This window comes from Nuphar pumila, chromosome 13 (assembly GCF_984573655.1).
Source record: "Nuphar pumila chromosome 13, dmNupPumi1.hap1.1, whole genome shotgun sequence".
NCBI classification, from domain to species: Eukaryota; Viridiplantae; Streptophyta; class Magnoliopsida; order Nymphaeales; family Nymphaeaceae; genus Nuphar; species Nuphar pumila.
Window position 1 is genome coordinate 3,730,961 of NC_143261.1, and position 26,187 is coordinate 3,757,147.

At 36.1% G+C, this 26,187-nt stretch overlaps 1 protein-coding gene across 1 annotated transcript in view; it reads left to right on the forward strand.

The window, feature by feature from the left end:
- The window catches only part of LOC149817553 (protein ARABIDILLO 1-like), a 42,967-nt gene extending 21,106 nt beyond the window's left edge, over positions 1-21,861 (forward strand). Inside the window, exons 6-13 of the mRNA XM_089984482.1 lie at positions 3,010-3,137; positions 4,106-4,193; positions 5,561-5,655; positions 10,889-10,952; positions 11,118-11,293; positions 13,122-13,343; positions 14,499-14,583; positions 21,218-21,861. Coding sequence (XP_089840608.1) covers positions 3,010-3,137; positions 4,106-4,193; positions 5,561-5,655; positions 10,889-10,952; positions 11,118-11,293; positions 13,122-13,343; positions 14,499-14,583; positions 21,218-21,400 — 1,041 coding nt within the window. The 3' untranslated portion in view covers positions 21,401-21,861. The remainder of the gene's footprint in view (positions 1-3,009; positions 3,138-4,105; positions 4,194-5,560; positions 5,656-10,888; positions 10,953-11,117; positions 11,294-13,121; positions 13,344-14,498; positions 14,584-21,217) is intronic.
- The last annotated feature ends 4,326 nt before the right edge of the window (positions 21,862-26,187 follow it).

Below are 26,187 nucleotides of genomic sequence, written 5' to 3' on the forward strand. Positions count from 1 at the left end.
GGCTCTTGGATCATTTGATTATGATGCATAAGTAGGATCTTTTAAGGCTTGAAAATCAATGGCTTAGAATTTTCATAAATATTCAAGCATTCAAAAAATAATGTTTTTTTCGGAAAAAAGCACAATCTAGCAGTTGATTCCTAGCAAATGGACCATGCCAAACACATCTGTACGGTTGGATTTACAAAAAAAACATCGGAAATGCCTAGTTCACACTCTGGTTCACATATTTCTGCTTAACATATTCTAGTGTCCCTATATATATATATATATATATATATATATATATATATATATATGGGGGTTAATATTTGGTGCCATTGAAGGCACAAAATTATATGAAACTATTGAGGTAGAAATAATAGGTTCAAGCTTTGTCAACTCAATCTGACCACATATATGTCTTCACGATAGTTTGTTTGCTAAGGATCAAACCTTGGATTGTGTTATTTCTATCCAAAAATATGATTTTTTGAGTCATGAAATTTAAGTGCATTGTGGTCCATTAATTTTTGAAGCCCTTAAAAAGCCTGCTTATGTGTTGCAATCATATGATTTAAAACTCATTTTCCACTAAATAAAACTTGTAGATCACATCCATAGGATTTTAATCAACAAAATAAATTTAAAACCTATGATTTCCAACTCAATAGTTCCATATAACTTCGTGCCTTCAATAGCACCAAATATTTACCCTATATATGTAGGGTAAATATTCAATACTAATGAAGGTACAAAACTATTGAGTAGAAATCACCTTTATTTCATATTCTTTTATATTTTTTTTGCAGATCAGTCCTTATAGATCATAGATGTGATCTACCCTATTTGTTTATACGAAATGGATTTTGAATCATGTCATTATGACATGTAAACTAAGTTTTCAAGGCCTTAAAAAATCAAGTCTATAATGTGTCAACATTTCACAACTCAAGAAATCAATTTTTACATTGAAAAACGCAATCCAAGATCCAATTCTTAGTAAACAAACCATGTTGAATGCATCTAATGTGATCAGATTGAGATGATACACCTTACACTTCTAGCTCAATAGTTCCTTATCTTCATTAGTACCAAATATAAACATTATATATATATATATATATATATATATATATATATATATATATATATAGAGAGAGAGAGAGAGAGAGAGAGAGAGAGAGAGGTGGTAGCTGCCTACCACTTTCTAGGCGAGACCTGAGTGGCCTCGCAGGCGTGCGACGCACATCAAATTTTTTCCACCCAAAGGGCTTTAGCAGTGGTTGTTGAACCACTGCTAAAGGCCCTTTTCATGACTTTAAAGCATGCAACTGTCAGATCGCATGCGATCTGATGGTCACGCGCGGTCCGTCATTGTTGAGCCAAAAATGTGGTAGGCAACTATCACTTTCTCTCTCTCTCTCTCTATCTATCTATATATATATATATATATAGGGATAATGTTTGTTATCCTCGTGGTTTCTAAGCTTTGTAGTGAAACACTAATTTTTTTTAACATTTTTTGTTTTTTGTGCATATCTAATGCTCTGGTTATGATCTATACTATGTTACTGCGACACGACACCTTGGGTGCCGTACCCGTGTCGACACGGGTATTGGTACTTGGACATGGCATTTGCCGTGTCTTATATTATATTTATATTATGTATTATATTTTCAATATATAATATATATTTTAGATATATAATATATATTCTCAGTATATTTTAGATATATAAAATATATTTTTCAGTATATATTCAGCCGTGTCCCCGTACCCACAGTTTTTGGAATTGTCATGTCGTACCCTCCATACCTGTACCTGTACCCGCACCCGCACCCGCACCCGTACCCAGGTGACATAGGATCTATATGTTTGCTTTAGTAGAAATTGGCTGTTACTGTTAGATTATATATTAGGATTTATCTAACATTAAATTAGTTGTGTTAACATTAGATGCATTAAACTTATTGAAATGACTAAAGTGCCTTTAAAAGTAATGGTTTTTTTTAAATGCATAGTTACTTCCTAAGGTCAAAAAAGTAATTTTGACTTTTCATATTTAAATTTGTAAAGTACACTTTTTACTTTTTTGAAAAAGGTATTTGACTTTTTATTTCCCTACAAATCCAGAAGACTCATAATCCCCCAAAATGTACCCATTCATTTTAAAAAATGCCATTACTTTTAAAGATATTATGGTCATTTTAATAAGTTGAATGCATCTAATGTTAAATACAACTAGTTCAATGTTGGATAAACCAGAGTTATCGGAAGCACCTAGGTATAAGGGGAAGCGCGCTTCAGGGAAGCGTCCCCCTTTTTTGGGAAGCGCACTTCCCTTTTATGGGAAGCACGCTTCCCTCACGTTTCCCCCCACGCTTCCCCCTCGCTTCCCCATTTTTTTCATTTTTTTCGCTTCTCCCTCGCTTCCTGTTTGCTTCCTAGGTCGCTTCCGGTTCGCTTCCGAGACGGTTCAAAATTTTCTTCTAAGTGGTCTCACGCTTCCCCGCTTCCTAAATTTTTGAAAGTGCCTCGCTTCCCGCTCCCGCTTCCCGTATCGCTTCCCACTCCCGCTTCCTCGACTGGTAACTCTGGGATAAACCCTTATATATATAAAAAAGAGAGAGTAAAATCATTACGTTAAAAAAATTATAAGACTCAGCTGACTCAGCCATATCTAGTCCTAACCGAGGCAAGCTGATTTCTTGACTTAGGTGCAATACTAGGCAACTTGGCCGAGTCACCAGTTGACTCACCAAGTTTGCCAACTATAGATCTCTACTGTTCTTTTATAAAAGATAAAAGTGATTTTGTCTTTTCTTTCATTTACAAGTAAACTTTTGGAGTGAACAATTTCTTTCCTTCCAGGTTTGGTTATAGAACATTATGCATGTCACTCTTCATGGTGGGAAGAACCTTTCCATTGTTTTTAATCCGTTTAGAATGCAATCTAGACATCTATCATTGTCTTTTTGTCAATCAATTATGATTTTCTTCATTTATTGTTTAAAAATGATTATCAGGCTGCTCGTGCTTTGGCTAATTTGGCTGCACATGGGGACAGCAATGGTAATAATGCTGCTGTTGGACAGGAGGCAGGTGCTCTAGAAGCACTGGTGCAGCTCACTTGTTCTAATCATGAAGGTGTAAGGTAACACAGTGAATGTACTTTTGAAGATCAATTTAGTTCCTTTTTTCTTGTTTGAAGTGAAGTCTATGTCACATGGGTGCGGGGATTTGGCACTTCCAAAAAACCCGGGTGCGGCAGGGGCAAAAATGTAATATATATATATATATATATATATATATATATATATATATATATATATATATATATATATATATATATATAAGGGGGGCCCGGGGGTCCCCCCCGGCGCGGGTTTTTGGGCAAATTCTTTTAAATTCTGCAGCCCATTTCATAGGGCAATTTTTTTTTAAAAAAATCCAAAAAAATGGACCGAAATGACCCTGGGTGCGGTCAACGCACCCAGGGTCGGGTTGACCGCACCCGCGTCGAGTCGCGTCGACGCGGGTGGGGCACCCTGCTAGCCGAATCCCTGTTACATAGAGTGAAGTGTAGATTTAATGAAGGATTACTTGATATACACTTGAGGTCTTGTTGCCTTATTGGAACATCTTTCTGTCACAATGTTACATTCTTAATGACCAAAGTGATTCATTACAAGAGTTTAGGCAAGCAAGAATCTTGATTCTTTACCCAACACGTGTCTTCTGGCACAAACATGATTTGCAACTTTGCTGTTCGTAGTTTGTTGGCCTTTTAGAATGCGAGTTCGTTAAAGATTACTGGTTTTGTTAAGTTGTTGAACATGCAGATAGGTCTTTTTCGTTTTAGTTCAGAAAACTGTTTTTTTGTATGGTCATGTCATAAAAGATCACTGTCAGAACTGTGCTCATTTAGTAGCACTGCGTTCATGTCAGATTATCTGGTCTTTTCACTTTGAGATAACTTTATCATCGTGATGAACTGAAAGATGTTGGTTTCAGTTTCTTGGCAAGATGTAATGGTTGGTGGTGGTTCTGTGGTTTTCCCTTAACTGGAAGATATAAACTTGGTTCAACCTTGGTTAGTTTACTGCTTTCGTTCTTTGACAGACAAGAGGCTGCTGGTGCTCTATGGAACTTATCATTCGATGATAGAAATCGAGAAGCAATTGCTGCTGCTGGTGGTGTTGAGGCTTTGGTATATTTTCTCTTTCTAAATCAGGCCTTTTCCCTCGCTGTTGTGCTTGGTGCATGTGACTTGTTTGGATCTTGCAGGGCCTAAGAAATGTATTGTTTCTATCAGCCTGAAAATTTCTCCTTTCTGTCCTGATGGAACTTGCTGCAATGTAGGAAATGTGTATATAGTAGTTAGATTTACCCCTTGAATTGGTCCTTGGTTAGCAACATGTAACATCATCTGGAATTTCCTAATCACATGATGCTACATGTTATTCATGCTTATATATTTTCTTTTGATAAACATGTCTACATCCTTTTATGCCATGTTTATTTGCCAGTAACAGTCCAACGGAAGAGAAGAAGGTCTATGATTCATTGCTTATTCTACATTTTCAGGGTTGTACTGGATGCCTTTCTTCTTTAAGAGATCAGTGGCTATGTGCACGAGCATGTTTCCATTCTTATATGCGTGCATCTCCCTCTTTTGTCTGTGTATGTGGGTGGGTGAGCGGGTGGGTCACATATGCATGGGCATGTCACATGTGTGTGTGTGTGAGAGAGAGAGAGAGAGAGAGAGAGAGAGAGAGAGAGAGAGAGAGAGAGAGAGATGATTTTTTTAGGTCTTTTTGATTAGAGCTACTTTCTTTCTGTTACTATCTCATGCTTAAGACTGTCTGGATCAATGTTGTCTGTATCATACAATACGGTGTGATATGTATCATATCGATGCAAGAGATCGATACGATACACACCTGTATCTCGATATGGGTGTGTATCGTAGGTGTATCACATGTATCCACGAAAATTAAAGATTTATATCAAGGTAGAAATCATGCTCCAGACTCCTCCAACAAAATGACATCAGGTGATCCAGCATGGCAACGAGGCACTCAAGTAATGAGTGAAAACCGATTGAAAATTGAATGCAACTATTGCCATAATATTTTTGTTTATGTAATATGAAAGTATGAGTTTTGTGGCATGTTTTTAATTGCAAGATATTTAATATTTTTTATTGTTCTTGTGAGATAGTTGATGTTTGATGATGTCTTATGCAGCTCATAGAGACATAAATGCTTCATATGTGATTTTATGGTTGCATTTTGTGCATTTCATCATTGTTTCGTGTATTATGAATTTTTAGATTTTTTTGTTATTTTTTTCTGATTTTTTTTTTAAATTTTTTATTTTTTTCCAAAAGTTATGGTTTTTTACGATACGATACAATACTATCTTATTTTGGGCCCGACCGATACAGGTTACGATACAATGCTTACAACCTTGGTCTGAATGTTTATTCCACAAAAAAAAAACATTGGTATCAAGTAATTGTTCCACTCTTATCCTTCCTCTCTCTGTCCCTTTATGTTAGCTTTGGTTGTTTAGGTTTCTCTAGCACAGACTTGCTCAAACGGCTCCCAAGGACTTCAGGAAAGGGCAGCTGGTGCTTTATGGGGACTATCGGTATCTGAAGCTAATAGGTAAGTAGTCATAAACGAGAATGCTTATTTGCTACACTTGTATTCTCAATTACGTGGTTCACAAAGTTATATTATTTCAAATCCATGTATTTGAAGAGTTCTGATTTAAGGTGCAAACACCTTGTTGTAAGAATATTGCTTGGAGCATATCTTGTCAGTTCATGTACTTTGTGAAAAATAAATTTGCACTAAGAACTGCTACCTGTTGATGTATTTTATTTCCTTTTCAGAGCTGCTGTTTCACGGAGTTGCATGAACATGTGGGTAGTCTATCATGTTAATAGATCATGCTATGATGTTTACAAAATCAGGTGTATATTTATTAGCAGAAAAAGGTGAAGGAGATTTTGAAAAAAACTATGATTACTTTGCTGGTGGTAGTGAACAAATATGAAGTTTATTTTCTAAAACTCAGTGTGTGTGTGTGTGTGAGCACATGTCTGCACTAGCCTCTGGAATCTAGATTGTGTGTGTCTGTGAGCACACGTCTGCACTAGCCTCTGGAATCTAGATTCTAGTCCTAGCCTAAGTCTGTATTTTTCAGCATGTTTTGTTGTCAATGGAAATTGCCATTTGTTAGATGATGACACACCATCTGTCAAATTTCTGCATGTTCTGAATGTTTCACAGATCAAGCCACATAGATATGATCTGTGTGGCTTGTTTTGTGGAAACATTGCTTCGGATCGTAGGATTGCAAGGTGTAAACAGTTTTTTCAAGAGCTTCAAAAAGTGAGGTCCAAATGCACTTGAATTTGATGATCAAAATAATTGAGGTCATGCATCAAAAAGATTATCCAAAGTTTCCACTAAAACGAAACATGCCGAACACATCTATGGGATCATGTCAAGCAAACTTGCACCTATGATTTTCATCATATGGTTAGATACTAATTGTTAAAATGTAAAAATATAATATATATATATAATATAATAATATATTATTTATTTTTATTTTTCTTCTTTCTTTGTATTTTTATTTTTCGTCTAGTTCATTTTGAACTACATTATTTATCTAATCAAGATCACATTAGATCTTGACTAGAAAAGTAGTAGTTGGACCTAGTTCAACGGCTACAAATAGAGTCGTTGGACTAGGTCCAACGACTCTTTGAGAAGAGCTCCTTAACAACTCTTCTCCCCTCTCTCTATTCTTGTATAAATAGGGGTGATCCCCTCTCCTTTGTATTTAATGCTTCTTAAGCATTTTTGTTGGTAATAAAGATTTATTTATTTCATTGTGTTTTTTCTTTTATACCCTTTTATGGGTCTTGCTTGAAGTGTCTTTCTAGACACTCTTTTGGTGGATTCAAGTGCTTTCGTGGAAGACCACCATTTTATTACATGGTATCAGAGCTGTGGAGATCTTAGATCTTGAAGAGCTTTCGCCTCGTTTTATGTGCCCTCCTTGCAAATAGGTGTTTCATCACCTTGTTCTTGTCTCACAGATTCGTTTGAAGAAAGGAGGCTATTGAAGGAACTTTTGCTACAATTTGTATTTTTTCATCCTCTCTCCTATTCTTTTATCGTCTTTTGTTTCTTTCTATTCTCTTATTTATTTCTTTCTCACCCTTATAAAAGATGGATGACAATGATAAGATCACCATCATACCTATGAAGTTAAACGATACTAATTATGTCATGTGGGCTTCGATTATGAAGCACCACATTTGGAGAAAAGGTTTATGGGGTATAGTGGATGGTTCCGATTCGGATCCGATTCGGAACCTAAACTATTTCTCACCAAAATAGAGGGTGGTAAAGAAGTTCCTCTAACGGAAGAGGAAAAAAACAAGGCGTTAGTCACTTATGAAAAGAAATGGAAAGAGTGGAGGATAGGGCATGCAAAAATTATGTCATGGCTAATCAATAACGTAGACATTAAAAAATGCTCTAGCCTTGCTAAATTTGAGCACGTCGATAAGGCTTGGGAATACCTTAAAAATATGTAATCCCTTAAAGATATTGCACATGTGTGCAACTTACAAGACAAAGTTCGGACAATGACTCAAAAAGACAAAACCATTCAAGAATATTACAATGAGTTGTCCGAACTTTGGGAAGAATTGGCTCTTTTAGAGCCAAAATGACATTGTCCCGAAGATATTGAGCTACGTAAAAAATAACTTGATGTGGAGCATTTTTACCAATTTATAAACGGTTTAAGACCGAAATTCGAGTCAACTAAATCGACTCTTCTTCATCGAGGAAAAGTTTCTTCCATCGTTGATACTATAGAGGAACTAACTATGGAGGAAAACAAAATTAGAAAGAGTACTCCAAAACCCGAAGATGATTATGTTCTAGCTGTATCTAGACCGGGTAATCATGTGTGCTCTTACATGCCTCCTCATTTCAACAGACGGAACGGTGACTTTGACAAGAAAAAAGTCATTTGCCACCATTGTCATGAGCCAGGGCACTATAAGCCTCAGTGTCCTAAACTAAAAGAGCTCAGAGAAAAGAGAGTTGCGAGTGCTAGATCGGAACTCAAAGATCAAGATGCACCAGTTTCTATGGCTCAATTAATGAAGATTCTCCAACCTCTTATCAAAGGAGCTTTCTCCTCATTAGAAGTCTCAACTGGAGTAGCGGTTTCATCCTTTTTTAATCCAGGTAACTTTTCTTGGCTTCTTGACTCTGGTGCTTCTTTCCCAAATGACAACAGTTTATCCAAATATTTTAAAAATAAATCAAGTGTCAAAAGTTTTTACAGCTGATGAAACCTCTCTTGAAATAAAAAGAATAGTAAATTTTGAAAGAATCCATAAAACCAAGAAGTTTTTTATTCCAGAAGTCAGATTTATTCCTAAGCTAAATTTAAATCTTTTAAATCAAGAAGGGCAGTTGGCCCTACCTATCGAGGCTTGGAAATGCTTGGGTGTGAAAGGTTTGGAATGGTTGACAAATCTTTTTAACAATATTTGGCGGATAAATAAGATGCCTAATGAGTGGAGGAAGAGTACTTTGATGCCTTTATATAAGAATAAGGGTGATATACAAGATTGCACAGACTATCGTGGTATAAAACTCATGAGTCATAACTATGAAACTTTGGGAGAGGGTGATTGAGTATAGGTTGATGAAGGTTGTCATGATATCGAAGAATCAATTTGGTTTTGTGCCTGGAAGATCAACTATGAAAGCTATACATCTTCTTAGACGACTTATTGAGAGATATAGAGAGAGGAACAAAGATTTGCATATGGTTTTTATTGATTTGGAGAAGGCATACGATAGAGTACCTAGGGACGTTCTCTGGTGGACAATGATGAAGAAAGGTGTTTCTCTCAAGTACATTAGTATAATTAAAGATATGTATGAAGGAGTAGTAACCAATGTCCACACTTGTGGAGGGGTGACAACCAATTTTCCTATAACGGTTGGGTTACATCAAGGATATGCTTTAAGCCCTTTCCTATTTGCTATAGTGATGGATGAGCTTACGAGACCAATTCAAGAAAATGTGCCGTGGTGTATGTTGTTTGCTGATGATATTGTTTTGATTGATGAGTCTAGAGCTGGGGTTAATGCTAAGTTAGAATTATGGAGACAGACATTGGAAGCAAGAGGTTTTAAGTTGAGTAAGAGTAAGACAGAATACATGGAATGTCGATTTAGTAAGCAACGAAGTAGTGATGGGAGTGTAGTGAAGCTTGGTGAGCAAGAAATACCAGTGGATGATTGTTTCAAATATTTGGGATCTATCATTCAAAAGTATGGAGAAATTGATGGAGATGTAAATCATAGGATAAAGGTTGGGTGGATGAAATGGAAGAGTGCAACTGGAGTGTTGTGCGATCGTAGAATGCCATTGCGGTTGAAGGGAAAGTTTTATAGGATGACTATTAGGCCCGCTTTACTATATGGTACGGAATGTTGGGCTGCCAAGAGACATCATATTCAAAAAATGAGTAGCTGAGATGCGTATGCTTAGATGGATGTGTGGAAATACAATAAAAGATAAAATTCGGAAATACAAACTTGTTATTGCATAGAAGCACTCAAGAATGAGTTGAGAATACAAGGCCACAAGAGGCCAATATATAATACAATGGAGCCAATAGGGTGCAGCTCCATATGGCTGTTGGGGCTGCACCCAACGGTCATAAATATAGCTGTTGGGGCAGCTCCAACAGTTATATGGAGCTGTCCCATCAAATCTGGAAAAGGCAAAAAGTGAAAAAAAGAAAAAGACAAAAAATAAATATATGAAATAAAATACAGAAATGTCAGCCCCTAATGGGCTGATGCCTATTACAGAGAAAAGATCGAAATACCCCTAATGGGTATTTTGGTTAACAATAAACACATATACATATACGTATATGTATATGTATATATACATATATATACACACGTATATGTATATCTTAACACAAATATCATCTCTTATACGTGTGTGTGTGTGTGTGTGTGTGTGTGTGTGTGTGTGTGTGTGTGTGTAAAAGAACGGGAAAGATGCAACAAACTTTATGTACAACATCTATGACATCATTTGGACTGTTTGGATTTGATTCAATGCAGTGGCTCTGACTTAATAAACTGTAACTCGTGAATGTTTGTTATAAATGAACTGCCACATGTATCTCAAAAATGATAATTAATAGATTTACATTTATGTGAGTATGAACTTAAAATTAAACATGATTTATTGGATTGAATCTAATCCGTGGAGCATGTGGTTTAATTCAACACAAAGCAAAGATCCTTACCAGGGATTGACATGACATGGATCCTCTTGAAAGATGAGTGCCTTCGGGAGGCAGTCACAGGTGGTGCATGACTATCATCTACTTGTGTCATATGGTGTTAGGTTAAGTTCCACAATGAATGCTATGTAGGCTTTATACCTATGTACATGCATAATCTAATCTGGTAGCTTGTTATGGATTCTGCATTGTATTTCAAGCTGCTGTGGAAACTATCTTCTTTTGCTTCTGGTACTTTGTTCTAGTTAAGTGAAATCCATGACCATGAGGGATGCAACTTTTAGTATTAGTACTACTTGATGTATAATGCTACTTGGGTATGCCTTTTTTGGTCCACAGCTTCTGCACTGTTTTCTCTGTGTATGATGTCAATCCACAATCATCATCATAGAATAGAGTGTGTTGATCTACCACTGTGGTTGATGGCATCCACTTGAAATGTGCATAAACTGGAATTTCTGTTACTTTTAAGAGAAGTTCTATTGAGGTATCTTGATGACTAAGATGAATCTTTTTTCCAGTATTGCTATTGGACGAGAAGGTGGTGTTGCACCACTTATTTCATTGGCACGTTCTGATGCTGAAGTAAGTGTCATTTATCTGAAGAATGGGTCATCCTACCCACAGCATTATAACTTTTAATCTATATCTTGTGCTCTTATCTTTATATACATTTGTCTGCAAGCTATTTTTTTGTCCGTCTTTGATGATAACATCCTAATGTTATTCTTTCTATGTTTTCCTTTACAGGATGTCCATGAGACTGCTGCAGGTGCACTTTGGAATCTTGCTTTCAATCCTGGTAATGCTCTTAGGATAGTAGAGGAAGGGGGCGTGCCAGCCCTTGTACATCTCTGTTCTTCTTCAGTTTCAAAAATGGCTCGCTTCATGTCTGCACTTGCTCTAGCTTACATGTTTGATGGAAGGTACACTATTGCATGGTTACTTTGCGCTACGTTTCTGCTCTCATTTTGCTAAATTAATGTCTTTCTTTGGTCTTCTTATAGTTCATCAAATTGCATATAGCTCTCCATTTACGTATTGGTGGTTAAAATATTCCTTGTTTGGGTTATTTAGAAGCTGTTTCTGTATTTCAGAAAGTCACACAAAAAACATGAAGAGTAAAATTACCGAAACAAAAAATGTGGGTGACAAGCAATCAACCTGAGTACAAGGAGAGAGGAATAGATATACTTGATGTAAGGGAGAGGGAGAGATGGAGGGTCTAGGAGATTATGTGTGAGATGGGAAGCTAGTCCCTGCTCAACAGGGCCAATTCCTTTCAGTATCTGCTTTGAGCCATGTGATATTAGTCTATAGCTTGATCTCATGCTGAATAAATGAATGGAGCTGTTCTCTTTTGATTGCCCTTTAAAGGTCTGGCAGTTTTGTCATTTTCCAGATTCTCCACCATGTGGTGTTTAAAGTCTTGTATTCTACTGATCTAGGGTTTAAAAGCCAATGACTCATGACTCAGCCTGGTCATCATATATATATATATGTATATATATATATATATATATATATATATATATATATATATATATATATATAATGGGCTAATGTATGTTACCCTCATGGTTAAGGAACCCCCTAGTGAAAAAATGTAATACTTTCATTTTTTCAGCTTTTTTGCGCAGACCCTTCAAATGGGATAATGTTTGCTACCCTCGTGGGTAAGGAACCCTCTAGTGAAAAAATGTAATATTTTTTTTCAGTTTTTTTGCACAGACCCACCATATGTGATCTACATATTAAGTTTAGTAGAAACTGACCCTTGGATCATGTTTTTCTGATTTATATGTCCGATTTTATGAGGGTTGAAAAATCAACAGCCTACAATGTACCAAACATTCAAACCTCAAAAAAACATATTTTTACGTCAAAAGACTATGATCCAAAGGCCGATTCCTACTATTTTGACCACGCTGAACACATCCATGAGGTCGGATTTAGTCAAAATAACCTCCCCCTATGAGTTCCAACTAGGGGGTTTCTTACCCACAAGGGTAGCAAATGCTATATATATATATATATATATATATATATATATATATATATATATATATATATATATATATATATATATATATATATATATATATATATATATATAGAGAGAGAGAGAGAGAGAGAGAGAGAGAGAGAGAGAGAGAGAGAGAGAGAGAGAGGACACCAGAAGTCCTGTACCACCATGGAAATTTGTAATTGCCATCTTTCTGAACTTGTAGTTTTAGGTTAATGATTACTATTCTCATTGTTAGCACCAATTTTTGGGAAGTTTTCTGAAATGCATTTATGTATAGTGCATATGGTTTTTGCCCTATGTCACAGTGACTCTTCAACTAGGTGCCGCACCTGCGTCGCACCCGCACCCGATGCGGTCAAGACCCTGGGTGCAGTCAACGCACCCAGGGTCATTTATGTCCAACTTTTGGACTATATATATATATATATATATATATATATATATATATTGTTTTGTTTTTGCCGCACCCCCGCACCCAAGTTTTTTGAAAGTGCCGCACACCCACACCCGCACCCATGTGACATAGTTTTTTGCCACTGCTTTCTGCTAATTTGGTTACAAACATTTAAGTGATGACTAATTAGTACCCTTAAGGATATTATGTTTATCTTTGGTCCTTGAGTCGTGCTTTGTGAAGTGAACATTCATTCAACATTTATTATTCTGTTTAATTTATTAGCAGATTCCTTAAACCACTAAGTCCATTTTTTCCTTTTTGGTTACAGAATGGATGAAATTGGTTTAATTGGTTCATCAACATATACTATTTCAAAGGCTGGAAGCTTAGATGGTGCTAGAAGAATGGCATTGAAAAATATTGAAGCTTTTATCCAGACATTTTCTGATGCACAGCTATTCTCGGCTGCAGCTGCATCCTCAGCTCTTGCGTCTTTAGCTCAAGTAGTGGAGGCAGTACGTATACAAGAAGCAGGGCATCTTAGATGCAGGTTCTTTCTGAGATTCTGTGTTTGAATAAAAAAATTTATCCATTACATGCCATTTTGTAGGCTTAATAATGTGGGTGTCAAATCTTAATTGAAATTGCTCGAGGATAACTAGGACTTTAATGTTGGCTAATTAGTTGCAACTGTAAATTTTAAGATTATTTAAAGTTTAAAATTGGTCTGGTGGGATTTGAAAGACAAAGCTAAGTTGGATGTTAGCTTCTATAAGAGTTATGAGTTTTGGTGTATGGGTTTCTGCGTATCTTCTTCTATGTGGATGCATTATACCACATTATTCGGCTGCAAAGTGCGAACTTACCTTTTTCCTTTAATGTTCCATTATATGGTTTGGTCTCCACTTGCATAGAGTTTTCCATCAATGAAGACCTCTAACAAATTTGTAATTTCCTGGAGCATTTTGGGGTCTCCCCTATTTGTAGTGAGAGTAATGCAAGTGGTATAGTGTTTTAGCTATAGTTTGAGGTTTTGGGGATGGTTGGACTTTTTTCTTTTTTGCTGGTTCCACTCTCCCCGCCCCCCCCAAATATGATCAATGTTGAATATTCCTCTGTAAAATTAAGGTAGTGTCTGGATGTATAGAATACATGGCTTTAACTATTTATATTTAATTTAAATATTTAAAATCTTGTTTTTCATTTTTTATTCATGTTTAAGAATTTTAATAAAAATATATTGAAGTGGCCCCTCTTTTTAAGAAACAAGGGGGAGCTGCTTTTGTTTTCTACTTATATTTATTTTTTTATTTTGCCTCCCTCTCCTATCTTTTTCTCCTTCCCTCATTCACCCATCCACCAACCAGGTTTGATTTGGCAACCATTGACAATAGTGGTTCCAGAAAGACCAAGCACGAAAGAGAATGCTGCAACAAGCATGATTCAAACCAAGGAAGAGCAGAAACTGTTTTAAAGATGTTATCCAAAGTCCAAGCGATCTCCTTCTTTTTTCAAAAGTCCATAAACACAATAAAGAAAACATGAATTTGTCCAAACTGGCCTAGGAGTTGTATTCTATTATCTGTTTATGTTTTCAATAATCCTACTATTTGTTTTAAAAAACTGTCTTTTTTGTTGGTTCTAATTTTCCATTTTCATTTCGCTTCCTTTTATTTTGTAAATGACTTTTATGATTGTTTTGCAGTGGTGCAGAGATAGGGAGATTTATTAGCATGCTTCGAAATACATCGTCTATTCTAAGATCATGTGCAGCTTTTGCTCTTCTCCAGGTACATATGCATCCTTATGAAAGGAAAATGAAGAGTACTGCTATTTATATATTACATTAAACTTTTGACAGCCATTAATGAACTTTCTAAACTTTCATGTGCATGCCCAGAGGACATGTTTTCCAATTTCCAGAAAAGACTTGCTGCTTACTGACAATTTCCAATAAATTAGGAAATTTTGTTGACACTTGATTCTGTTTTTAATGGGTTATGTGTTTATGTGGTCAGGAGAAAAGGCCCCATGTTCTTTCCCCATTCTATTCTATGCACAGGTATCTGTTAAAATATGGTGTATCTTGTATATATATATCAAACCTGATAAGGGTATTTATGTAAATCCACATGTTTTACGCATATTCCCATTTGAGAATATGTTGTAATTTGTTTTCCTATTTTTCTATTTTCTTTTTGTCTTTTTCTTTTTTCCTTTTTCATAAAGTGTACCATGGGGGTCCCCACTACACAAGTTGGAAGCCTCTCCAACGGTTATTTTTCTAACCGTTGAAGGGGCTCCAACATGTGTATTGGAGCCCCCCCCCTCCCATGTGTCTCCATATCATTATAAATAGGGGTTAACCCCTTTAGTTTTTTCTATGCTTTTGTAAAGCCCCTCTTGGGATCTGATATATTGAAAGTTCATATTTTTTCATGCTTTTGTGCATGTGTATCTGTGCCTTTGTGCACTTGTGAGTGTTCTCTTTTGTGCACTCTTTGTTCTTCTTGTATTGTGTTGATACACAAAATCTCTTTTTATAGATATTTTCACATGGTATCAGAGCAAAGTTGTTTGGAGAAAGAAATTGGTGCGGTTCTTCACAATATCAAGTACCTCGAAAAGTGTGCCTTCAACTTTTTTGTGATTGGAGTGAAGATTCTTCTTCATTCAATATTTTAGAAGATTACTACAAGTAAGATTTAAAATCTTATTGTGGTACGTATTCTTTTATCTCATCTTACCTCTCTAATGGGCGAAAATGACTCTCATTTCTCTCTTGGTTTCAAACTAAATGACTTAAATTATCACGTGTGGGCCGGAAATATGGAAGCTCACATCAAAGGGAAAGGGCTTTGGGGTTACGTTCAAGGCTCGATTCTCGAACCGGAGCCTAAAATCACTTTGATTAATGAAGGAGAAATCAAAATTTTTGAGGGAGATGAAAGAACTAAAGCTCTTGAGGAGTATAGTAAGAAACATGAGGAGTGAAAAATGAAGAACTTCAAGATCTTGTCTTGGATCTTTTTCTCCGTTGAGACTAGAATCAATGCCAACATTATTAAGTTTAAAAAGGCTTCTCAAGCGTGGGAGTACCTTGAGAAGATGTATACTTCTAGTGACTTGTCCCATAAATATTATCTCCAAAAGAAGGCGCTAACCCTTCTTCAAGGAGAAATGACTATAAGAGAGTATTTTGCCGAACTCTCCTCTATTTGGGATGAGCTTGCCATGCTTGAACCCAAGTGGAGTGGAGAAGCCATAGAGCTTTGTCACAAACAATTAGATGATGATCGATTTTTTAACTTTTTGAATGGGCTAAGGCCCGAGTTTGAGCAAATAAGATCCTCTCTCCTATTCTCTTTCACCTCTCCCTCTCTTGAAGATGTTATAACTAAATTAAGTGGAGAGGAAACTCGTATGGGGATTAGCAAGCAAAATCCTAGTGTGCTTGCAATGCCCACAAATCAAGAGGAGTGTGATGGTGTTAATGCCGTTTCTAGGTCCGGTAACAATTTGAGGACATATAAACTTCCTCATTTTAAGAACCAAAATCAAGGTAGTCAAGGTGGAAGATGAGACTATAGCAATATTTTGTGCCATTTTTGCAAAGAACTGGGTCATATCAAACCGGTTTGCCCGAAATGGAAGAAACTTCTAGCAATGACAACTACATCTCAACCACCAAAAGAGGAATCTTCAAATGGAGCTCTATCTCTCAATCAAATTATGGAGGCTCTTCAACCTCTTCTTAAGGGAGCTATTTCTGATGCCGCCGTATCCACTCCTTCTCCTCCAGGTAAAACCTCTTGGCTCTTAGATTCGGGTGCATCATTTCATATGACCCCAAACATTTCTTTTCTCTCCGAATATTCTAAAAGTGTCACCTTCTTTTGTTTCAACCGCGGATGGTACTTCTTTTGAAATTAAGGGAATCGGAAATTTTGAAACCCAAAACTTCTTTATTCCTAAAATTAGACTTATACCAAAATTAAATTTAAACTTGCTTTCCGTTTCTCAACTCACGAACCTTGGGTGTGACATTCAATTGTCATCTAATAAATATTTAATACAGGATCACCGGTCTGGGAGATTGATTGGGGAAGGCTCTAGGAAGGGAGACTTGTACTATGTGGACTCTCTTCAAATTTCTAAAAACACTTTTTGTAATGTGGCCCAACATAAAGACATAAATGTTTGGCACAAGAGACTTGGTCATCCCAATATTACCAAGTTGTCCTATTTGCATTTTGTTAAAGATCTTTGTAAAAATACTTTCTCTTGTAAAGATTGTATTCTTGGAAAAATGAGAAGTATGCCTTTTGGACAAAGAACTATATTTAGTACTAAACCTTTTGAAATTATTCATTCGGATGTTTGGGGACCGACACTCGTTATATCCAAAGGAGGTTTTGCCTACTATGTGATTTTTGTGGATGATTTTTCGCGGTATTGTTGGATATATTTTCTCAAATATAAGCATAAAGTTTTTTCATGTTTTAAATCATATCATATGATGATCAAAAATCAATTTAATAGTAATTTAAAGATATTTAGGACCGATTCCGGAGGTGAATATCTCTCAAATGAGTTTAAGGAATATCTTGAAGATTATGGCATTGTCCATCAAAGATCGTGTCCTAAGACCCCCAACAAAATGGTTTGGCCGAAAGGAAGCATAGGCATATCATTGAAACCACTAGAACTCTTCTTATTTCTCAAAGTATTCCAAAAAAAAATTGGGCTTAGGTGGCTCTTGCTTTCGTTTATCTTATTAACCGTTTTCCATCCAAAAATTTAGATAAAATTTCTCATTTTAAGATTTTATATAAAAAAAAAACTTGATTACAATAGATTGAGAGTTTTTGGTTGTAAGTACTTTGTTCTTACAAATTAAAATGATAAACTCTCACCAAAAGTCATTCATTGTGCTTTTCTTGGCTATTCCGAAACCCAAAAAGGATTTCGTTGTTATGACACTAAGAATGATAAATTATATGTCTCAAGAAATGTAACTTTTTTGAAAAATGATAGTGGTTTTGAAAAGAATGAAACTCATTTAGAAAATGTCGACTATTCCTTTCTTTTTGACCTATTATCTAAGAATGATGATATCTCTAGTGATGATGAATCAACATATAACAATGACAATGAAGTGGTTGTGATCAACAATAATTCTAATCCTTATACCTCTCATGAAGAAAATGTATCTAGAGACCCTATCACCTATTCTCATAGAGATAGAAGCACCTTTAGAAGTGCTATTGAGCAATATAGTGAACCTAGTTAATCTATTTCCACTCATGATTCAAGTCCTAGGAGAACTGAAAGTCCTAGAAGGACTCTCTCCAGATTCGTATCCTTTGATTCCTTCTCTCCTAAATATCGGGCTTGCTTAAGTGCCATTCACTCTTATTTTGAACCAAATTTTTTTGAAGAAGCCAAATGATGTATTGAATAGAGAGAAGCCATGGAGAGTGAACTTTAAGCTCTTAGGAAAGCTAACACGTGAGAATTTCAAACGCTTCCCAGTGTAAAGAAAACTATAGGATGCCGATGGGTATTCAAAGTCAAGACCAAAAGTGATGGTTTTCTTGAGAGGTATAAAGCTCGTCTAGTAGCTAAAGGGTATAGTCAATAATACGAGATTGACTATGAAGAGACATTTGCTCCAGTAGCTCGTATGGTTAGTATCAGATGTCTTATCACCATTGCTTCAATTCAAAAATGAAATATTTATCAAATGGATGTCAAAAATATCTTTTTAAATGGAGACCTTAATGAAGAAGTTTATATGGATGCTCTACCTGGTATGGAAATCCCTAAAAATAAAGTTCTTCGTCTTCATAAAGCTCTTTATGAATTGAAACAAGCTCTCAAGGCTTGGCACGATAGGTTTAACAATGTAATGACTGAAAATGGTTTTTCTTCATGTTATACTGATACTGCATTATTTGTTAAGAAATCTGATGTAGGAATTGTTATCTTATTGTTATATGTTGATGACATGTTGATAACATGAGATGATACTAAATGAATCAAAAGGTATTAAATTTATTTTGACTTCAAAATTTGAGATATCAGGCTTAGGTTTTTTGACATATTTTTTGGGTATTGAGGTTGCTTATTCTCACAGAGGTTATTTTTTGTCTCAAACTAAACTTGTTTGTGAGATTCTTGACAGATCAGGAATCACAGATGATAAGATCTGTGAAACTCCTGAAATAGTGGGTTCAAAGATGAAGATTGATGATGGCATTCTTCTAAAAGATCCCACACCTTACAGGCAATTGGTTGGATCCTCAACATATCTCAGCATTACTAGGCCTGATATTTCTCATGCAGTACATGTTGCTAGTCAATGTCAACATGCGCCTACCACCGTTTACATGAGCGTCATCATTCGCATCATCAGATACATAAAGGGTACAGTAAGTAAGAGAGTATTTCTATCTTCTTCTTCTGAATTAAGTTTAATTGCTTATACTGACTTTGATTGGGGAGGTGACCCAAATAATCGTCACTCTACCACTTGTTTTTGTATTTTTCTAGGTGAGTCATTAATTTCTTGGAGATGCAAGAAACAACAGAAGGTATCACTTTCATCCACTGAAGCTGAGTATAGAGCCATGACATCTACCACCATGGAGATAGTTTGGATTTGTAGCTTGCTGAAGGATATGAATGTTCAAGCTCAAGGGCCCACAAAGTTATATTATGATAATAAGAGTGCAATCTACATTGTCAAAAATCACACATTTCATGAGCGCGTGAAACATATCGAGATGGACTGCCACTATGTTCGTGAAAAATATTTAAGAAGGACCATTGACCTTCCTTATGTTACATCAGAATATCAACTGGCAAACTTTTTCACCAAGGTGCTGTGTTCTCCAAGATTTAACTTCCTTCTTGGCAAACTTTCGGTTGTATCACCCTAAGTTTGAGGGGGGGGGGGTGTTAAAATATGGTGTATCTTGTATATATATATATATGTATCTATCTAAGTATATATATTTAAATATATATCTCAAACCCGATAAGGGTATTTATGTAAATCCACATGTTTTACGCATATTCTCATTTGAGAATATGTTGTAATTTGTTTTCCTATTTTTCTTTTTGTCTTTTTCTTTTTTCCTTTTTACTTTTTCATAAAGTGTACCATGGGGGTCCCCACTACACAAGTTGGAAGCCTCTCCAACGGTTACTTTTCTAACTGTTGGAGAGGCTCCAACATGTGTATTGGAGCCCCCCCCCCCCCCCCCCCCCCCCCCCCATGTCTCCATATCATTATAAATAGGGGTGAACCCCTTTAGGTTTTTCTATGCTTTTGTAAAGCCCCTCTTGGGATCTCATATATTGAAGTTCATATTTTTTCATGCTTTTGTGCATGTGTATCCGTGCCTTTGTGCACTCTTTGTTCTTTTTGTATTGTGTTGATACACAAAATCTCTTTTTATAGAGATTTTCACAGTATCGTCTCAGTTTCAGTTGAGAATCCAATTGCCTTGATTGAATCACCAACCTGTGCAGGCATAAGTCCCCACTTTTTTTATGTGGCCTGTTTAGAAAGATATGAGATTCATTATTTGGCTATTAATGTTTACAAATTCATATCATATTTCTTGTACTTTTTTCTTGAAAACACAATCTCTTAATTTTTTTCTGCAAATTATTATTATTTTTTGGTAAATGTGCAAATATTGGTGGCCAATGCTCAGTTTTCCAAAGCATGGACTAGTAACATTTAGCTCTTTCTTCCCTGTCCCCCTTCCTTCCCCTTCACAGACCATCTGCTTTATTTGACGGAGTTATACCATTCTTATTGGTTAACTCCATTTGCTTCTTGGGGTGGTCAAAAGCATGGTTTAAAAACTCGGTTTGTTTGATTTGGAGACTAATTTTAGTTCATCCATATTGCCCTCTACTTGGTTAGTTCGGTAGGTTGACCTGGTTAGAGTGTTCCTAACACCACGTCTTCATACATGAGGGAGGTAGCTTATGTCCGTTATGAAGATGGAGATGATGGAAATTTTAGTTTTGTATGTTTCCTTTGAGAATGAACTTATTGTCATTTTAAGGTTGTACTAATTATCTGCTTTAGATTTGTGATATTGTTTTTTTTTGGAAAATCTGCTCACATTAATCTCACTCCCATAACAAAGTTATTTCATGATGGCCATTTTGGAATTGGATAGTCAATATAAGAGAGTGCAAGTTTATGATGAATACTTGATACACTAGTGTGGTCTCTCACAAGTATCATAAATCCATACTATCTAATCTGTATTTATGAATACTTCGTTTTTAGTTGCCTCATAACATGTTATCTAATGTTATAGACATTTTTGCGATCATGTGCCAGCTGGTCTACTTTTTTGGTCATTAGTTTTACATGGTTTATCGCTTTGCTTGCAGTTCACAATACCCGGCAGCCGGCATGCTGTACACCACACAGGCCTCCTGCATAAGGCTGGTGCCGCTCGTGTGCTGCGAGCTGCTGCAGCGTCAGCAACAGGACCAATTGAGGCAAAGGTCTTTGCAAGGATTGTCCTACGCAACCTCGAACACCATCCAATCGAGGCTTGTAGCTTGACGTGAACGCCGACTCAAGGTTGGCCATAAATTTCTTGTCCTCCGTTATATCAAAAAGTTGGAAGAAATGGATAATAAGTTACAAAATACAGAGAGATGCATGGTGAATATGTTGTCTTTGATCTTATGTTGAAGGTGTGTAATACTAGTTCAGATCCTTGCGTGGGTTTCTTCCTCTTTGGCTGTTAGGATCAAGTAGCTCAGGTGGGGGGAATTAGAGGATGACAAATTGAGGTAATTTACTTTTTTTTGGTGAGGTATGTCATTTTTAAAACGCTTGTATGACTGATTGTGGTTATTCATTTATATTTTTCTCTTTATGTATACAAGAATGTACTGCATGTGAGGACCAGTGTCTCAGTCTTGTAGTTCAGAGTATGAGTGTGCTTCTGTATATCAGCCTTTCCTATTACACTTGATTTCCTGAACAAATGACTTGCAGAAATGGGTGCTTGAGAAAAAAAATATTACTGTGGTAGCTTTAGGACTTGAAAACCATTACCTGGGTATGAGGGAGGCATGTAGTTTATTTCAGCTACATGGAAATGTTTCATTTTTAGCTACATAAAATTGTGGAATGAATGCCTTACTCAAGGTCGAAAGAAAGATGGTTTGGTTCATAACTTCTTTACACAGCGTTTAGTATTGTGATAAAACAAGTGCACTCTTTTCTATCAGGCTTTTTGCTTTGTCGACCAAAGAGAGTAGGGCTGGACAACTGTCGGGTCGGGTTAGCCTGGCCTGGTTAATGAACGGGCTTGACCGGGTCTAACACAAAGCTCACTGCCAGCCGGTTTAGCCCATGGTCCTGATTTAGGCTGGGCTCAGTCGGGTTACAAGTCATCTTTTATTCACCATATTCAGAATTCATTCCCTTAATGCATAAATTTTTTTAGCAAAAATTTAAAAAATACAAAATAATAAATGTGATCTATAATGAATCCATTTTCTTGATCACATACTTGATCCAATTTCAATATATATATATATATATATATATATATATATATATATATATATATAGAGAGAGAGAGAGAGAGAGAGAGAGAGAGAGAGAGGAGAAGGATTCATGTGGAAGACCCATAATGATTTTCTTTGTTGGTTCATATCGCCGACCCCAATTGTTTTGGGATGAAGGCGTAGTTGTTGTTGTTGTTGTAGAGAGAGAGAGAGAGAGAGAGAGAGCTGCCTACCACCAGCCCATTACCAGCGAACTGGTATTTTCAGGTTGCTTTTCGCAAATCTGGCCCTGCAGATGTGTTCGGCTTGTTCGATTTGCTAGGAAATGATACTTGAATCATGCTTTTTCAATAAAGAAAACATGATTTTTAAGCCTTGAATATTTATGAAATCTTAGACTGTTGATTTTTAAACCTTATAAAAATCTACCTGTGTATCAGAATTGGATGATCTAAGAGTCGATTTTTATAAAATCAAGCATGAAACACATCTGTATGGTCAGATTTAAGGATAACATGAAAAAACCTTTCAAAATCCTAGTAGGCTGATGGTAGGCAGCTTATATAGAGAGAGACTAAAACATGAGAACTAGAAATATGGGCATTTTCAACACTTTTTTTGCAAATCCAACCATGTGGATGTGCTTGGCATGGTGAATTTGCTAGGAATCAACCATTGGAGCTTTAATATGAAGACTATGAGCCATTAATTTGAAAGCCTTAAAAAAAGTCTTGTTTATGCATCAAAACCAGATGATATAAGAGCGGGTTCTTATAAAACTAAACCTGTAGATCACATCTGTACGGTTAGATTTAAGACAAAAGAGCAAAAATTTCATGAAAATCGCAATTTACAAATTAGTTCTCATATTCTAGTGTCTCTCTCTCTCTCTCTCTATATATATATATATATATATTATGAGTAATGCGATCCTTTTGCCCACCTTCTCGTTCTGCCCCCTCAAAAATCATCGTTTTTGGGTTTTTTTTCACATCTAACACTATATATGTGATCTATAGGTTGTGTTTAGTGGGAACCGGCTTTTGGATCACTGGAATCTGACATGTATACAGGTTTTTCCAGTGATCCAAAAGCAATATGAAAGTACCAGTTTTTTCTGGCTCATAAAATCATGTTTTTTCGTAAAAAAAACATATTCCAGGAGTCAATTCTCACTAAATCGAGCATGCTAAACACATCTAACGGTTCAGATCTATCATAAAACACTTCAAAACTGAGGCAGAATAGGGCAGAACGAAAAATGAGGTCTCTCACAAACCAGCCAATTAACAGTCTGGCTGGCCCAGCTCGACCCAAGACAAAACAGCTCGGTTCAGGCTGGGCCTTCTTTTGAAAACTAGGCCCAAGCCCTACCTGTTCGGGCTGGGCCATGGGCTACCCCTCTCACACTGGGAAGGACATTCTGGATTCTAAGAGCAGTTATTGGTCGTACTGTATACGATTTTATATTCCATCACCACCGCATGTCTCTCTTGATACAAGGATGTGTAGGGTAACTTTCACACATCTCACGGCTCCCAAGTGAGATGTGTGGTGGGGATTGAATATAACCAAGCATCGATTATATCCAATATGACAGTAATGGATCATCACCCTGAATTCCTTCCTCATTAGCATCCCTTTCATCCCTAACCATATCATTAGTCACCAGGAGACTTTCCTCAACAGAATCCTTTCTCTCTTTAACACTATCCTTATTGACATCAAAATAATCCATTTTCTGTTTATTTGACTATTTTCTGAGCCAATTCCATAGCCTTTAACACCAGCGGTTTAGCATTAGCAAGATAAAACCAAAGATCAAATTTGGATTTAACCATTAAAACAAATTCCTGCTTTTTCCTAACTATGAACTTAGTTTTCATCAAGCTAACTGAATTGCTTACATGTGCTTTGGTTTACTTAATCATGTTGTTCAGGGTATCTATATTGTATTTTATCGATATGCATAGTTTAAGAACTTCTACATCATTAAAACTTTATGTTGGTTATGCCTTTCATGACTTATGCAGGCATAACCACTTTTTGATCTCTATTGTCTCAAATTTCTCGTTATATATATATATATATATATATATATATATATATATATATATATATATATATATATATATATATATATATATATATATATATATATATATTGTAGGAACTGTATTTGATGTGGATCAATGTCACAATCTTCTTTGTCTATGTCATTTTTTATAGTACACAATCTGCATTTGCTTATTGTACACTGCTTCTCTTTAGTGAATTTACTCCATACTCATCTTGCAACATTGAAGCATTTGTATTAATTGATCACTTCTCATATCATTATAAACATATATAAAATAAAAAAAAAAATTAACTCCGCCATTATCATGTGGACATTTTGATTTCACTTCTGTAAATATATTATTTGTTGAGTAGTTTGGTTGTTTGTCAACTAATTTATTCCAAATATTGGCCTGAAAATGCTTCTTGCATCAACACCATCATCATCATCTTGCATCAACACCTTTGCCTGAAAATACTTTGTCTGCCATGTTGAGAATAGTAAATATGCCAAAAATTCTCACTGTATGTTGTTCCGCAAGCTCGGTGCACAGATATCTTCTGGTCTTGAAGTTGGGCTGGATTTCAATTTTAAAAAGCTTATTGCTCCTTTGTAGGGGTTCTTGTTTTCTTATACCATCCCTTCGTTTGTGTGATTCTAATGCTATTTGTTGCTTTGTATTTGTTTTGCTTGGAATTAACAATTTTGAGGGGTAAATTTAAGACTTTTAGGTAGGATGTATTATTGTGAACTTTGATTTGGGTATACATGTTGCTTAATATTATGTGTAGTGTTGTTCATGAGAGAATTTCTTTAATTGTGTTCTTTTTTACTGGTTTTGCCCTTCTTCTGTTGCAAACTCCCTCTGTCTTGTCCATTGCATTTAATGGTTGAACATTTTTTAAAACATTTTGTTTGAAAGAAAAATCTATATTTGATCTTCTTGGTTATTTTTCTTGCGACATAATGGCAACTAGAGTGATTCCTTTTGTTGTTTGTCATAGGTTGAGTGTTGGCATTGTATTATGCTTGATTACTTGTGTTGGCTATATGGCAACAGAGACCGTCAATGGTTGTTGCCTATCCTACATAGTATTGTTCTGCTTCCTTCAATTTATCTTCAAATGTTTGGACTTGGGAGTACATTGGACCATAATAAAAATGATTAGGTTAAGTGGAATTAGCTAGGCATGCATTTCTTTTCAAGGGGCGGGGCCGGAAAGTCTTATTGCATCTTCTTATAATCTTGACTTTATTAACTATTTCATCTGCAAATTTTTGCCAAACATTTACCTTCAGCATAATCTAATTAATGTGGGTCTTATGTAATATTGGTGTTTAGCATGGTCTTACGTCCATCAATATTGTATGAGAGGCTTTCAAACCCATGAATGTAAAACATTATTTTTTAAATGTTCTGTTTTTTTTATAATCAGACCCTCCAGATGTAATCTACATGCTCTGTTGAGTATGGTCGAGCTTTTTTATCATGTTTGAAAAATCAACATTCACAATGTGCCAAACTCCCTCAAAAAGTCATGTTTTTATGTCGAAAACACACAGTCCGAAGGTTGTTCAAGTTGGCCCGACCCATGACTAGGCCCACCTCCAGTTGGGTTGAGGTTGACCCAACCCATGACCAGACCCGACCCACCTCGAGTTAGGTTTAGGTTCAGGTTGGGCTGGGTGGGTTTAACCTATACCCAGCCCACTTCGAGTTGTGTTCAGGTTGGCCCGACCCATGACCAGTCCGATCAGCTCGAGTGGGGTTCAG